Here is a 17711-nt window from a genome sequence, read left to right on the forward strand (position 1 = left end):
CTCCGGGAGAAACACTTATTTCTGGTCTGTGTCCAGAACCATCCCCAGGAACAGTAGACGTGTCGTAGGAAACAGCTGTGTCTTTGGACTGTTTAGAATCCAACCCTGCCGTTGTAGCACTTTCCAAAATAGTGCTACCCCGACTAGCAACTGCTCCTTGGACCTCGCCCTTATAAGGAGATTGTCCAAGTACGGGATCATTAAAAACTCCCCTTTTTCGAAGGAGTATCATCATTCCGGCCATTACCTTGGTAACACCCTCGGTGCCATGTACAGTCCAAACGGCAGAGACTGGACTTGGTAATGGTAATCCTGTACCACAAATCTGAGGCACTCCTGGCGAGGATAGTAAATGGGGACATGCAGGTAAGCATTCTTGATGTCCCGGGATACCATGTAATCTCCCTCGTCCAGGCTTGCAATAACCGCCCTGAGCGATTCCATCTTGAACTTGAATTTTTTTATGTATGTGTTCAAGGATTTTAAATATAAAAAAGGGTCACACCGAACCATGCGGTTTCGGTACCCCAAACCGTGTGGAATAGTAACCCCGTCCTTGTTGAAGTAGGGGCACCTTAAGTATTACCTGATGGGAATACAGCTTATTAATTGCCTCAAGCACAGCCTCCCTGCCTGAGGGAGTTGTCGGCAAGGCATATTTGAGGAAACGGCGGGGGGAAGACATCTCGAATTCCAGCTTGTACCCCTGAAATACTACTTGAATGAAACAGGGATCCACCTGTGAGCGAGCCCACTGATCGCTGAAATTTTTGAGACGGCCCCCCCACCGTACCTGGCTACACCTGTGGAGCCCCCGCGTCATGCTGTGGACTCAGAGGAAGCGAAAGAAGAATTATGATTCTGGGAACAGGCTGACTGGTGCAGCTTTTTCCCTCTTCCCTTGTCTCTGTACAGAAAGGAAGCGCCTTTGACCCGCTTGCTTTTCTGAAGCCGAAAGGACTGTACCTGATAATACAGTGCTTTCTTAGTCTGTGAGGAAAACTGAGGTAAAAATATTTCTTCCCAGCTGTTGCTGCGGATACGAGGTCCCAGAGACCATCCCCAAATAATTCCTCACCCTTATAAGGCAGAATCTCTATGCGCCTTTTAAAGTCAGCATCACCTGTCCAGTGACAGGTCTCTAATACCCTCCTGACAGAATGGACATTACATTCATTTTGGATGCCAGCCGGCAAAATATCCCTCTGTGCATCCCTCATATATAAGACGACGTCTTTAATATGTTCTCATGTTAGCAAACTAGTATGTTTGACAGGGTCACCGACCACGCTGCAGCAGCACGCTCTGCAGGTTTCAGTCTAGTACCTGAGTGTGTAAATACAGACTTCAGGATAGCCTCCTGCTTTTTATCAACAGGTACCTTCAAAGTGGCCGTTCCTAAAACGGTAGTGCCACCTATTTTGACAACCGTGTGAGCGCCTTATCCACCCTAGGGGATATCTCCCAGCGTAACTTATCCTCTGGCGGGAAAAGGTACGCCATCAGTAACATTTTTTAGAAATTACCAGTTTCTTATCAGAGGGAACCCACGCTTTTCACACACTTCATTCATTCATCTGATGAGGGAACAAAACACCGCCTGCTTTTTCTCCCCAAACATAAAAACCCATTTTTAGAGGTTAATGTCAGAAATGTGTAACACATTTTTTATTGCCGGGATCAAGTCACGGATGTTCCTAGTGGATTGTGCATATGTCTCAACCTTGTCGACTCTGGAGTCAGACTCCGTGTCGACATCTGTGTCTGCCATCTGAGGTAACAGGCGTTTTTTGAGCCCCTGATGGCCTTTGAGACACCTGGGCAGGCGCGGGCTGAGAAGCCGGCTGTCCCACAGCTGTTACGTCATCCACCCTTTTATGTAAGGAGTTGACACTGTCGGTTAATACCTTTCACCTAACCATCCACTCTGGTGTCGGCCCCACAGGGGGCGACATCATATTTATCGGCATCTGCTCCGTCACTATATAAGCCTCCTCCTCAAAAATGTCGACACAGCTGTACCGACACACCGCACACACACAGGGAATGCTCTGACTGAGGACAGGACCCCACAAAGCCCTTTGGGGAGACAGAGAGAGAGTATGCCAGCACACACCAGAGCGCTATATAATGTGGGGATTAACACTATAACTGAGTGAATTTTCCCCCATAGCTGCTTGCATATACAATATTGCGCCTAAATTTAGTGCCCCCCCTCTCTTTTTAACCCTTTGAGCCTGAAAACTACAGGGGAGAGCCTGGGGAGCTTTCTTCCAGCTGCACTGTGAAGAGAAAATGGCGCCAGTGTGTCTGAGGGAGATAGCTCCGCCCCTTTTCCGCGGCCTATTCTCCCGCTTTTTTCTGGATTCTGGCAGGGGTATTTACCACATATATAGCCTCTGGGGCTATATATTGTGGTATTTTTGCCAGCCAAGGTGTTTTTATTGCTGCTCAGGGCGCCCCCCCCAAGCGCCCTGCACCCTCAGTGACCGGAGTGTGAAGTGTGTATGAGGAGCAATGGCGCACAGCTGCAGTGCTGTGCGCTACCTTGGTGAAGACTGATGTCTTCTGCCGCCGATTTTCCAGACCTCTTCTTGCTTCTGGCTCTGTAAGGGGGACGGCGGCGCGGCTCCGGGACCGAACACCAAGGACTGGGCCTGCGGTCGATCCCTCTGGAGCTAATGGTGTCCAGTAGCCTAAGAAGCCCAATCCGGCTGCAAGCAGGCGAGTTCGCTTCTTCTCCCCTTAGTCCCTCGCTGCAGTGAGCCTGTTGCCAGCAGGTCTCACTGAAAATAAAAAACCTAAATCTATACTTTCTTTCTAAGGGCTCAGGAGAGCCCCTAGTGTGCATCCAACCTCGGCCGGGCACAAGATCTAACTGAGGCTTGGAGGAGGGTCATAGTGGGAGGAGCCAGTGCACACCAGGTAGTCATAAATCTTTCTAGAGTGCCCAGCCTCCTTCGGAGCCCGCTATTCCCCATGGTCCTTTCGGAGTTCCCAGCATCCACTAGGACGTCAGAGAAATCTGAATTACCCCCTAAAATGCAAGTTAAAAAGACATCATTCAATTTAGTTTCCTTGTGCAATCCCAGTTTTCACTACATACCCTTGAACTTTCACTGTCTACATGTTGGAGCCAGCAAAGTATAGCACAGCCCTCTAGATACATGACCCTTGGATTCTTATAACAGCTAGTAAAGGCAGAGAGACTACGGCAATCCTAAAACACCAATATAATTACACAAGGCAAGGTTAAAAAAAATTTAGTAAAAAGCTAGATTATATAGGGATAGTCCTGTATCCAAGCACTGTGCCATGTCATGACTTTATTTCCCTTGTATATCTAAGTCACTCACTAATGGCAGGTTTAGCTATGCACAAATGGAGCACTGGACATTGGACGATTTTGATTGTTTCATGCAAATTGGTCAGAAAAGAGCAGCCATCCTATTCATAATAGATGGAAATGTCATCCTGTATGGCAGAGAATCTACCTGTACAACAGGGTCTCTGTTCTGGTGCTACACAGCAGGATTAGTGCAAATTGTAGATTAAGATTTCTCTGGAATCAAAATGAATTGTATTCTGCATCAGATTGCAGCTCTCTCTGGGACTGGTTTTAAGTATGTGCATTTACGCTCTGCAAATATGTGTCCTAGTTACCACACACGTGCACACTGGCAGCCCTTTAGAGATGCATTTTATTTTGAACTAAATGGATCTTCAGGTATAATGTTAGGAGACATACATTTTGCAACTACATAAACTGTGTGCAACTTTTGGAGATAATGGGGGTAATTCAGAGTTGATCGCAGCAGCAAATTTGTTAGCAGTTGGGCAAAACCATGGCCCTCATTCCGAGTTGTTCGCTCGCAAGGCGATTTTAGCAGAGTTACACACGCTAAGCCGCGCCTACTGGGAGTGTATCTTAGCTTCTTAAAATTGCGAACGATGTATTCGCAATATTGCGATTACAAACTACTTAGCAGTTTCAGAGTAGCTTCAGACTTACTCGGCATCTGCGATCAGTTCACTGCTTGTCGTTCCTGGTTTGACGTCACAAACACACCCAGCGTTCGCCCAGACACTCCTCCGTTTCTCCAGCCACTCCTGCGTATTTTCCGGAAACGGTAGCGTTTTCATCCACACGCCCATAAAACGCAGTGTTTCCGCCCAGTAACACCCATTTCCTGTCAATCACATTACGTTCGCCGGAGCGAAGAAAAAGCCGTGAGTAAAAAAACTATCTTCATAGCAAAATTACTTGGCGCAGTCGCAGTGCGAACATTGCGCATGCGTACTAAGCAGAAAAACGCTGCGATGCGAAGAAAATTACCGAGCGAACGACTCGGAATGAGGGCCAATATGCACTGCAGGGGGGGGCAGATGTAACATGTGCAGAGAGAGTTAGATTAGGGTGTGGTGTGTTCAAACTGAAATCTAAATTGCAGTGTAAAAATAAAGCAGCCAGTATTTACCCTGCACAGAAACAAAATAACCCACCCAAATCTAACTCTCTCTACACATGTTATATTCGCCCCCCGCAGTGCACATAGTTTTGCCCAACTGCTAACAAATTTGCTGCTGCGATCAACTCTGAATTACTCCCAATGATAACGACTTGTCTGTGTTCCCCGTGCCCAACTATAGATTATAGTTAATATTGCACACATTTTGAGATGCATATAGCTTAATATACAGATGTGAAAAAGGAAGAGTGCAGAGGCAACTTGACGTCCAGTTCTTTATCAGGTCCCCTGTGTGTAGGTACAGCAGACCACTACTGGCTGCATGTTACTTAGGGGGGAAATGTTTCAATCTTTCTGAATAGAACAAGTAGAGGTTGCCAATAGCTGCCACTCAGATCCTACCTATCGTTTCATATAATGTGCTAGATAAGTAGATTAAAGCTGATCGGTTGGTAGGGACTACATATAGAGAAACAGTAGGTATAGTATGAACCACAGGGAATGCTGCTCTCCTCTGTGTTACTGGTTGCCCAGACAGCTGCATCAGTGATGATCACCCCCTGTTGTGTACTCATGTAAATAGGAAATTAATGAGGAAATGGCAATATCAAAATCAGGGGTGCATGCAGGAGCCATTGTTATATGGTTGAAGCTTTCATGGGAACACCCAGATCAGAGCATCACTAAACCACATTTATTTTTTCACAACACAGTAAATTCCATTTAATGTTAGACCTTTTAGGTGAAATTCTTTAGGAAGAGGGAGACTTTTTGCAACATGCGAACACCATTCAGATGAGCTGAACATAGCAAATGGGTTTATAAAACTATGCCTGTGAATATTGGATCAAGGTACAATTAGTGTAGTGTCTCTTTAAGAGTCAAAACATAGAAAGCTTTTATTTGCTTTTTTGTGTTCCTTGAGGACACAGACAAAAGGATCTGAGACTTACATAAACAAGTTAAAGCAGGTGCAATCCCTGTAAACATAAAAAGTTGTGTTTCTTTAATACAAATCATTTTAGTTACATATAAGAAGAACATTAGTTAATCATTCTTCTTGAGGTTTGGATTCAAGCTACTATAAATAATTTAGTTTGCAATTACTATGGCAACAACAGTCACATGACAAGTCATAGCAGAAAGGCCTCCCTTAACTCTGCCTTCATGTGACCACTTGAGGAGTGGGGACTGACTGGCTGGCTCAGACTGACAGATCATGGTAAGCTCTCTTGGGATCAACAGAGACCAAAAGCTTCCAGGGAGGAAAGAGAGGGAAGGGGGGAAGGGGGGATACTTTATGCAGTAGGAAGAAAAATTCATGTTAAAAATGTACAAATCTTCGTTAAAAAATAAAATAAAAGAATAATCATTAAAAAAGGAGGTCTGTTGGAGTGCACCTTTAGAAGCACAATGCGCAGAAGTACTACAACATCTACCATGTTACGGTTTCCTGCCATGAAGATAGACCTGCACTTGACTAAAAACTACATTTAACTACTTAATTAACTACTACAGAGATCTGCTGCAAAAATGTATATATATTTAAATTACAGCGCATAGGATCAGTGTTGATGCATAATTATATCATTACATTTACAAACACATTTTAACTCCTTTGAAAGCAAATGGGAAAACAAATGGACAAAAAAAACAAAACAAAAAATTAACTGTATGTGAAGGCACACGAGTGGCAATAAAACAAAAATAAAGAAAGCATAAAACAAAAAACATTGCTTATTCCACAGGTTTCTATATTCACTAACTTCAGCCAGCTAGGCTTGAGGGGGTGAGGGGCTAAACCTGGGTGAACATGATGTCATGTTCAATTTGCTACACTGGATTAGAAATAAACATAGCTACATGTTACAGATGCAACATGACTGTCAGTGGAAAGAAAATCCATATAACTATACCCGATTGTTTAAACACTTCTCAATATAGACTTGTAAAAGTAGAACTAGAGCTAGTGACATTTTGGATCAGCAGAACAACAAAGTGTGGCACTGGAGATGCTAAGGCAGTGGATTCCAAACTTTTTTGAATCACGGCGCCCTAGAATATCAGAATTTTTATCACGGCACCCCTAGGCCAAAAATTTCTTATTGAGAAATTTAGAAAGAAATATTACATTAAGTAGATCGCGTTTATATGTCATCCTTAGGGTCAGTTGTGTGGTGAGGGACAGGATTTGCTTCTGTTTGGCCACATATTTTATGACTGGCAGCCACCAACACTGGTTTTGCCTGTTAAATTGACCATGAATAATTTGAATTGGTCCTGGACCACCAACCCAGGGCACCCCTGCAAGTGTCCTGAGGCACCCCAGGGAGCCACGGCACACAGTTTGGGAACCTCTGTGCTAAGGGGATCCCATGGACTGGATGTGAAAAGAAAAGTTCTGCCTGTAGGGAAATTTAGCAACAAGATTCAGTCATTTGTACAAAAATGGTCAACACACTACTTTAAGCAAGACTGCAAAAAAAGGCGAATGAATATCCTCATTCGTCTGTTTTGCCAAAACATTTTAGGTATTCTTTAATATTGTACTTTTATTTCAAGATTATTTATCAGAATATAAAAATATCAGGATTATTGTTTTTTGTTTTTATTTATTAATAATAATAATAATACTACTACTACACACGTGAAAAGTGCTCCTGATGTGCTGATTAGGAACCTATTCAATAAATCACATGCGGCCCTGAACTGCTTGCCTCCACCTCTCTTCCTTTCAACTTCATTGCATTGATCCAAAACAAAGCTAAATTTATCCATCTAGTAAACCTGGACTTGACAGCAGATACTAGTTATAATAGTCCATATCACAGCCACTATGACGAAGGAGCCAAAATCACAGCATGTATATCCAGGAAAACAACAGAGTTGCATGAAAACCAACCTATTGAAATCAATAGAATCATAATAATATCCTGGGGGTAAGTTATCTAAGGGTCAATATGGTGTTTTCCTGCGAAATCCCATCAAGTTTGTCATTTGGAGATTTACTAAAGCCAAGCCTGCAGGGAATCTGCTTGAAAAACATGACTTTGGATGGCAATAGACCAATGGTGCAAACTCTGAATATGTTACATAGACAGGAATAGAAATCCCAGATGTACTAAGCATCGTGTTAGTAAAACAAATAGAAACAGCTGAAAATTTGCAGCACAATTTAATACCAAAGTAGACTACCAAATGCGAGCTGGATCTGTATGTCAAAAGTGCTACAATTCGTCCAGGCAAATAAAGGGGATACACAATTACAAAATGTGATCAGTGTTATTTGCTAAATTCAGCAGGGTCAAAGTATTTATAATTACGGATGATCTTTTTATCCAGCCTCGTCCGTAATCTACGAACACTACAGAATGACACTCGGCTTTTATTTATTTATTATTTATTTATTAACAGTTTCTTATATAGCGCAGCATATTCCGTTGCGCTTTACAATTAGAACAACAGTAATAGAACAAAACTGGATAAAAACAGACAGACAGAGGTAGGAAGGCCCTGCTCGCAAGCTTACAATCTATAGGGAAATAGGCATAGATACACAAGGATAGATGCTACCTATTGCATAATGGTCCACCAGATTGCTAGGTTCTTAATGGGTTGTATGATGATACCCCACAAAGTTATCCAAGTGTCAGGAGGGTGTGAGACTAAAGAAAGACAAGATATGTGATGTTATGAATACTCTTATGATGTTATGAATACTCTACAGAGGATGTAATTAGATAGGGAAGCACTGAAGGTTATGTGGGTGGGTCTGGAATTTGATAGGCTTGTCTGAAGAGGTGAGTTTTCAGGGAACATTTAACGGTTTGGAGACTAGAGGCGAGTCTTACTGTGCGTGGGAGGGCATTCCACAGAGTGGGTGAAGCCCGGATAAAGTCCTGTAATTTTGAGTGTGAACAAGTAATGCGTGTGGATGAGAGACGTAGATCTTGTGCAGAGCGGAGAGGTCGGGTAGGGAGATATTTTGAGATGAGTGAAGAGATGTATGTTGGTGCAGTTTGGTTAATAGCCTTGTATGTGAGTAAAAGTATTTTATATTTAATACGTTAGAATACCGGTAACCAATGGAGGGACTGACAGAGCGGATCTGCAGACGATGAACGTCTGGCAAGGAAGATTAGCCTCGCAGCTGCATTCAAAATGGATTGTAGTGGTGAGAGCCTATGTTTGAGAAGACTGGTCAGGAGACTATTACAATAATCAATGCGGGAGATAATGAGAGCATGGATTAGAGCTTTTGCACGCAAGAGTAGTTTTAGGTAGGAGTGGCATGTGCCATAAATCATGTTGCATAGAAATGAGCAAGCCTGTTTTGCAACATCCCATACCTTCTATTGTACAAATACGCCAGGTTTTTTTGTTTTTACACATGGATTTTAAGGCCAAGATGGAGGCAGGTGAGCAGCTTGAGGCCTGCAAGTGCAAACGGCAAAAATTCAACTATTTGCCCCAAACTAGAAAACCAAGACTTCACTTTGCATTACGGATTATGTAAAATGTGAAAAGGGAGAGGATGGTGTTACAGAGTGTCGCACAGTGAAGGCAAAGAACAATTTGGTTTTAAATCTAGTGGATATATTTACTATGCTGTGATTTGTCAAAGCCACTGATCTGTTAAGTATGTTTGTCCAATAGTTTTAAAGCAGCAATAAGAACGAACGCTAAACAATCCCGATTTAGCATTCATTGCTACCGCTATCTGTCATAATCTCTGAAGAACGGCAGCTCTGACAAACCTCAGCATAGAAAATATACACGTAGAGGGCTACCCGATGCCTTGTATCTGTGCATGCATCCCAATGGCTACCGCTAGCAGAGGCATACCGGTATTGCATGGAGAGCCAAAGGCCTTCCTGGGTGGTGGCAATCATAGTCAGGCATGCTGATGTCTTGAATGGGTTGAAAGACAGTTCCACTGGCAACCATGCTGAACAAACATAGGATTGCTTTAATGTTCAAAGGTACAGCCAATGTTCTCTCGATGGTGCGCCTGTCAATGCCGGTGGGACCTCAGCGGGAAGCACATAGGCATTAACATATATTTTCAGCCACTACTGCACCTTCATCCACCTCTGATACAGGCCCTAAGGGGTATATTCAATTAGGGTCGAAAGCTGCTGCCTGTCGGCGGTATAGCTGCCGATTCACGTACTTTTGAGGGAAACCGGGCCAAATTTTACAGGATTTGGCCCCATTTCCGACCATCTCAGTCCGACATAAAAAATGTCGGACTGAGATGAGGGACCTTAGTGGAGGAGAGGGGGAGAGTCGCGGGGAGACGTGGGGGGGGGGGGGCGGTGAGCAGTGCTGGAGGATGTCACGGCCCTGCTCACAGCAGCGTCCACCCGGCTCCAGCAAGCGAGACCTCGCTTGCTGGAGCCGGGTGGATGCTGCCGTGAGCGGCGGCTGTGATGCGGGGATGGGGAGCAGAGGGATGTGGAGACATGAGAGGGGGGAGCAGGGCGGCGGGCTGCAGAGCACTTCCTCTGATGGGCGCCCCCCGGCCAGGCTCCCGGCAGCGTACCCCGGCCGCTGCTGACAGGTCCTCCGCCACCGCTGACAGATCCTCCCCCGCCACTGACAGCATCACCCACCGCCTGACAGGTACCCCCAGCCGCTGCAGTTACCTCTCCCTGGCCGCCGCCGCTGAAAGGGAGAGACGGGGGGGGGGGGGGGGGGAGAGCCGCGGACAGACGGGGGAGAGCAGCGCCCGCGGCTCTAAGCTCCTGCATCTCAATTCGACTTTTTTTAAACTCGAGTTGGTAATGCATTGAATAGCCCAGGTCGGATCCTTTCCGACAAGTAAATGTCGGAATGGATCAGACTTCAATTGAATATACCCCTAAGCCTCCAGACATTTACTGAATGTGATCCGATACTAGTATTTAAAATTACAGGGGACATTTGCGGGCCAACCTCTATAAATCTCATCTAAATGCCATGTAAGTGACATACCACAAACTTGGCTTGCCAACAAGGAGAGGTCTATCAATTGTGATTTCTCAGAAGAGATGACTGCAGACAGTGACCAGCTAAGGTCCCAAGTAACGGTAGGGATCAGGACAATCAAAGCTAATCTATATCAAAGGGCAGATTTGGCCAACAGCAGCAACATCACTTTCACTTTGCTGGCAGTGATGAATGAAAAGAATAGATTCTAAGGGGATGAGTCAATTGTTTGATAGAATTTGCTCCTGTTTAAAGAGGTTGGAAGCTAACTCAATGCATGCGATTAGCAGTGTTAAGCGGCTTCCCCCAAGCCAAGTGCCGAGCCTGCTGCAGTTAAGGTACTCCTAACACTTGCGACCAGCCGTACTTCATGCTAATTGCTGCTCAGATGTCAGGAGGGTGCGAGCAGAAACCCACGATTGGTATAGCCTCAGGACTGGTCGCCCAAAATAATTGAATTAGCTCCCAGCTACTTTAGAAGGGAATTAATTATCTCAAACAACTGAATCACCACCCAATGAATCGCCCCAAAAGAAACCTTCTCACACAGGAAAGTATGTGGTCTAGTTAGGACACTTTGCAATTTTGTCCTGCTAACCAGCTTCTCTTTTTGATACTATTTGCAGCGTTAAGAGCTGTAGTATCAGGCAATTTAGAATTATTCTCATGCAGGGACAGCTGCTCAGAAAAGCAGCTGTCAATGCAAATGGTAATAACTACTCTTTCCCTGATGATTACAAAAGGTAATAGGTTACTGTTCCGGGTCCTCACCTGTATCACTAAGGATGCCCAGCCATTGGGTCATGCATGCACACATAAAGACTGCTGTGAAGTAATAAGTATGGCAAAACTGTAGCCTATAGACTACATTGAGAATAATTGGGTACTGCAGCAGGATTATTACTAGCAGGGACACTTAACCCTCAGTCAGGTGCAGCTGGCCTGACAGGCTCCGCAAAGCTGTTCTCGCTCCCCTCTCCGCAGGGGCCTGTCCCTTCTAGTACCTTCCTATCTCTAGGTGCTGTTCGAAACCCCCCTAGTCCGTTTTCCAGCCGTCTGTGTGGAGTGCAGTAGTGAACCTCCTCCGACTTTTGAACGTTTGTTTTTCCTTTTATTTTCAAATATTGTTTATTTTGCTCATTTTATGAATGAAAATTACAAAGGTTTTGGATATTTTGTGGAAATATGTAGGTTTGTCCAGGGTGGCCACTCAGGCACACTGCGCCCAAACTTATACTCACGTTTGTGTTTTCTCTTTTTTGCTTCAGATTTTCTGCTGAAATTGCCCGTAAAACCTACGATTTCTCTCACTGTACATCCTAATGAAGTCACTGATCACTTTAAGAGCGTTAGAATTGCGTTAATTAGGTGCTAATGACGACTTTTAACAGGCGCCTGTCAGGTGCACGGCGCCTGAACCCGGGAGTCCCAGAGGTGCGCCTGACGGAGAGGTAAAATTGCCTAAACCACACAGAAACAGATGTGTACACAATGGGGGTCATTCCGAGTTGATCGCTCGCTAGCTACTTTTTGCAGCCGTGCGAACACATAGTCGCCGCCCACAGAGGAGTGTATATTTGCTGTGCAACGGTGTGATCACTTTTGCAGCCGAGAAATAGTTTGTGCAGTTTCTGAGTAGCTCAGAACTTACTCAGCCCTTGCGATCACTTCAGCCTGTCCGGTCCCGGAATTGACGTCAGACACCCACCCTGCAAACGCTTGGACACGCCTGCGTTTTTCCAAACACTCCCAGAAAACGGACAGTTGACACCCACAAACGCCTTCTACCTGTCAATCTCCTTGCGATTGGCTGTGCAAATGGATTCTTCGTTAAATCCTGTGCATTTGCGGTGCATACACATGCACAGTAGTGACCTGATCGCTGCGAAAAACGGCAGCGTGCGATCAGGTCGGAATGACCCCCAATGTATTAGATAACTGCAACTTTCTTACAGCTTTTACCCACAAAACAGCTGATTTAAATATTGACATTGAAATCATGATACGGAGTTACTAGTGAAGCTGCCAATATGTCAGAAATGACGTGGTAGTTCTATCAACGTCCGTCTCTTTTACAGCACCAGCTTCTAAAATCGGACACACAGCAGATAAATACTGGTGGTAGTGCCAAGATATCTAGATAACGGCTGCTGGCTTTACAATTATGGTTCAATACATTTAATGAAATATAGAGTATAAATAAATGCTATACAGAGGTTTGATTTTTTTTTTTTAATGAACGCATAAGATGAAATGCAATATATTTCAGGTCAGCGGAATCAATGAAACAAACTTATTACTGCTCACTCTAGCATTAGGGTGAGCAGTAGTCCTCCATATGCTTGTTTTGGAATAATAGTTTTCCTTACAGATTGCCAAAACTTCCAGTTGACTTCTCGGATGCTAAAAAGGCCCTTGTCAAAAAGAGCAACAAAAACGGAATGTTGGCTTCCAGATGTCGCTGGATTAAACCAACATCACGTGCGACAAACTGTAATTCAGGACCTAACGCCAAAAGTGGCCTATCTCTGCAATAATGACATTTCACATGGCTTGCTAACTAGCCAACCTCCTTCCAGCCTCCTAGTCCTTCAGGACAACGATAAAAGAGCTGCAGTTGTCACAAGCCTACCATTACTGGAAGACAGGCACATAATCAGTGTTCTGAGCACATCAACAAACCTGACTACAATGAACCATTCAAAAAAGGTACAGGGCAAACTTTATTTTACCTTGTTTGTTTTGGTCATTCAAGGTCAGTGTGCTACACTTCCTGCACAAGTCTACTGTATGCACTATGAAAATGCTCTTATTTTGATTTATCTTGTTTTGTAAAACTCAAATGTGTACTTGCAAATCATATGCTCTGTTATCCCACCTCATAACACACACAGTCTTTGCCTTCTCACCTGAATGGGGTTGGAAGCCTTGAAGACATGACAGGCCATCTCAGACTCCGGGTTGTCAGGTTGAGTCTTAATCAAGTAGGCAAAGTAAGAGGGATCCTGGCTGTTATGGATGAAGCGGGCAATGTGCTGTGTCTTGTGTTCAAATATGAAGACCGCTGTGTTGCCACTGGCGCCATTCAAAGCAGGCACACAACGAAGATGCGGGGCAACTAATAGGAGTTGAACTTCTCGACAAGGTGCCACACAACCAGGGGGCTCCTGCTTTTCTGCCCGTCTACGGATCTCTGCCACTAGCCATGGCAGCATTGGTAGAGTTGTCCTACGGTCTAGGGATGACCAGCCAACATACCACAAGTTGAACCTTTTTTCCACTACAGGCCTGTCAGGGAGTGGTTGCTCCTCCAACAGAGGGTGACATTGGTCTGCTGAACTTCTCCTCTCCATGACTGCTCCAGAAGATAACACAGGACAGGTCTGGGAGCTTGAAAACAAGATGCTAGCAGTAAGAAGTAAGTACAGACAGTATAACAGCTCTTGCAGTGGGACAGAATGGAGTCTCCTTGTAGCCTACCAGCACAACTGCAGTCCTATATCTGGGAGCTCCCTTGTTGCAAGTCCGGACATGGACAGTTTACACAGCTATGATACAATCCAATGACATGTTATAGAAGGCACACATACCATTAGGGAAGGTACACATCATATCAGCCAGAAGAGTTGCTGTGCTCAGGCACATGGCAGGGACACACACACAGACGTGCACAATAGCAGTGCCTGCCTTCTGCTCCCCACACAGACCTGTCTGTACTGTGTTTCCTTCTCTCCTCCTCCTCCCTCTAGCAAGCGATCGTCATGACAGATCCTGCAGACCAGCTTCTCCTCCCCACCTCCTGCCTGCATGTATGCATTAGCCCAGCCAGCTCCCAGCCCACTGCTTTGTACTGGCTCACCAATAGCTCCCAGCACACTCAATGACGGGAGGACTGTGCTAGCAATGAGCCACCCGCGCAGTGAGCGGGATATTCCTGCAAATGTGGCTTAGAAAGGAAAAGTCAGTTCTTCACTGAGGGGAACCCCCGGATTGGTGACACAGCAGCAGCGAGAAAATCTTCCCCCGGCCCACCCTCCCTCAGTATGTCTGCTCCCAGCACACCTACAGCAGCAAGAAGTTTCATCATCACCTCAGAATCCGGCTGCAGCTTCCATGCATGCGGGTGTGTGACTCTGCCAGAGCCGCCTGCTGCTAATTATACACCTCACTCCTCGCCTTATAGCAGCAGCCGGGTGTAGGAGGTGTGGGGTGCCCGCTGGCAGCAAGAGGAGGGAAGTAGTGCTGCTGCTGTGTCTGCACCACGAGGAGAGGCCAGCAGCAGCACGGCTCCTTTCTCCTGTGTTATGTATAGTATACCAATAACAAACAGCCCATTATGGACAAGTCTCGGGTGATTCTTTGCGAGGAGAGGCCAGCAGCAGCACGGCTCCTTTCTCCTGTGTTATGTATAGTATACCAATAACAAACAGCCCATTATGGACAAGTCTCGGGTGATTCTTTGCAGAGAAACTTTTATATTTGGTTTTTCAGTCCAGAAATAAAATATCATTAGCAGCTAGAACTACTAAAAGTAAAGACAACTACATGTGAGCAGAACTCTCCCTATAATGACAGTTTTTCAGTACTTGTGCAATGACAGAATTGATTGCAAAGTAGTGTTTGCTGAGGCAAATAATGCAATTTATTTACTATGGCTATATACAGTACCTCCTCACAGCTCCAGTGGCCGAAGAGAAAGACGTATAAAATGAATTAGCCCTTGGGCATTTAAAATAAGAATTTACTTACCGATAATTCTATTTCTCGGAGTCCGTAGTGGATGCTGGGGTTCCTGAAAGGACCATGGGGAATAGCGGCTCCGCAGGAGACAGGGCACAAAAAGTAAAGCTTTCCGATCAGGTGGTGTGCACTGGCTCCTCCCCCTATGACCCTCCTCCAAGCCTCAGTTAGGTACTGTGCCCGGACGAGCGTACACAATAAGGGAGGATTTATGAATCCCGGGTAAGACTCATACCAGCCACACCAATCACACCGTACAACCTGTGATCTAAACCCAGTTAACAGTATGATAACAGCGGAGCCTCTGAAAAGATGGCTCACAACAATAATAACCCGATTTTTGTAACTATGTACAAGTAATGCAGATAATCCGCACTTGGGATGGGCGCCCAGCATCCACTACGGACTCCGAGAAATAGAATTATCGGTAAGTAAATTCTTATTTTCTCTATCGTCCTAGTGGATGCTGGGGTTCCTGAAAGGACCATGGGGATTATACCAAAGCTCCCAAACGGGCGGGAGAGTGCGGATGACTCTGCAGCACCGAATGAGAGAACTCCAGGTCCTCCTTAGCCAGAGTATCAAATTTGTAAAATTTTACAAACGTGTTCTCCCCTGACCACGTAGCTGCTCGGCAAAGTTGTAATGCCGAGACCCCTCGGGCAGCCGCCCAAGATGAGCCCACCTTCCTTGTGGAGTGGGCCTTTACAGATTTAGGCTGTGGCAGGCCTGCCACAGAATGTGCAAGTTGGATTGTGCTACAGATCCAACGAGCAATCGTCTGCTTAGACGCAGGAGCACCCATCTTGTTGGGTGCATACAATATAAACAACGAGTCAGATTTTCTGACTCCAGCTGTCCTTGCAATATATATTTTCAATGCTCTGACAACGTCCAGTAACTTGGAGTCCTCCAAGTCACTTGTAGCCGCAGGCACTACAATAGGCTGGTTCAGATGAAATGCTGACACCACCTTAGGGAGAAAATGCGGACGAGTCCGCAGTTCCGCCCTGTCCGAATGGAAAATCAGATATGGGCTTTTGTAAGATAAAGCTGCCAGTTCTGACACTCTCCTGGCCGAAGCCAGGGCTAGTAGCATGGTCACTTTCCATGTGAGATATTTCAAATCCACATTTTTTAGTGGTTCAAACCAATGAGATTTTAGAAAGTCCAAAACCACATTGAGATCCCACGGTGCCACTGGAGGCACCACAGGAGGCTGTATATGCAGCACTCCCTTAACAAAAGTCTGGACTTCAGGGACTGAAGCCAATTCTTTCTGGAAGAAAATCGACAGGGCCGAAATTTGAACCTTAATAGATCCCAATTTGAGACCCATAGACAATCCTGATTGCAGGAAATGTAGGAATCGACCCAGTTGAAATTCCTCCGTCGGAGCACTCCGATCCTCGCACCACGCAACATATTTTCGCCAAATGCGGTGATAATGTTGCACGGTTACTTCCTTCCTTGCTTTAATCAAAGTAGGAATGTACGCCTCTTTGCCGTATAATTCTCAATACTTTTGGTATGAGAGGCAGAGGAGGAAACACATACACCGACTGGTACACCCAAGGCGTTACCAGCGCGTCCACAGCTATTGCCTGCGGATCTCTTGACCTGGCGCAATACCTGTCCAGTTTTTTGTTGAGGCGAGACGCCATCATGTCCACCATTGGTCTTTCCCAACGGGTTACCAGCATGTGGAAGACTTCTGGATGAAGTCCCCACTCTCCCGGGTGAAGGTCGTGTCTGCTGAGGAAGTCTGCTTCCCAGTTGTCCACTCCCGGGATGAACACTGCTGACAGTGCTATCACATGATTCTCTGCCCAGCGAAGAATCCTTGCAGCTTCTGCCATTGCACTCCTGCTTCTTGTGCCGCCCTGTCTGTTCACATGGGCGACTGCCGTGATGTTGTCCGACTGGATCAACACCGGTTTTCCCTGAAGCAGAGGTTCTGCCTGGCTTAGAGCATTGTAGATTGCTCTTAGTTCCAGAATGTTTATGTGAAGAGACGTTTCCAGGCTCGTCCACACTCCCTGGAAGTTTCTTCCTTGTGTGACTGCTCCCCAGCCTCTCAGACTGGCGTCCGTGGTCACCGGGATCCAATCCTGTATGCCGAATCTGCGGCCCTCCAATAGATGAGCACTCTGCAACCACCACAGAAGAGATACCCTTGTCCTTGGAGACAGGGTTATCCGCTGGTGCATCTGAAGATGCGACCCTGACCATTTGTCCAACAGATCCCTCTGGAAAATTCTTGCGTGGAATCTGCCGAATGGAATTGCTTCGTAAGAAGCCACCATTTTTCCCAGGACTCTTGTGCATTGATGTACAGACACCTTTCCTGGTTTTAGGAGGTTCCTGACAAGCTCGGATAACTCCTTGGCTTTTTCCTCCGGGAGAAAAACCTTTTTCTGAACCGTGTCCAGAATCATCCCTAGGAACAGCAGACGAGTTGTTGGCATTAACTGGGATTTTGGAATATTCAGAGTCCACCCGTGCTGTTTTAGCACTTCTTGAGACAGTGCT

General features: G+C 45.6%; 1 protein-coding gene across 7 annotated transcripts in view; it reads right to left on the minus strand.

The window, feature by feature from the left end:
- The window catches only part of TBC1D4 (TBC1 domain family member 4), a 300990-nt gene extending 286525 nt beyond the window's left edge, over positions 1 to 14465 (minus strand). For 4 of the 7 annotated variants that reach the window (XM_063952941.1, XM_063952940.1, XM_063952938.1 and 1 more), the window contains exon 1: positions 13349 to 14465. In XM_063952941.1, coding sequence (XP_063809011.1) covers positions 13349 to 13792 — 444 coding nt within the window. In that variant the 5' untranslated portion in view covers positions 13793 to 14465. The remainder of the gene's footprint in view (positions 1 to 13348) is intronic. The other 3 variants (XM_063952942.1, XM_063952939.1, XM_063952943.1) reach the window with 2 other exon arrangements.
- Positions 14466 to 17711: the final 3246 nt, after the last annotated feature.

This window comes from Pseudophryne corroboree, chromosome 2, assembly GCF_028390025.1.
Source record: "Pseudophryne corroboree isolate aPseCor3 chromosome 2, aPseCor3.hap2, whole genome shotgun sequence".
Classification (NCBI taxonomy): domain Eukaryota; kingdom Metazoa; phylum Chordata; class Amphibia; order Anura; family Myobatrachidae; genus Pseudophryne; species Pseudophryne corroboree.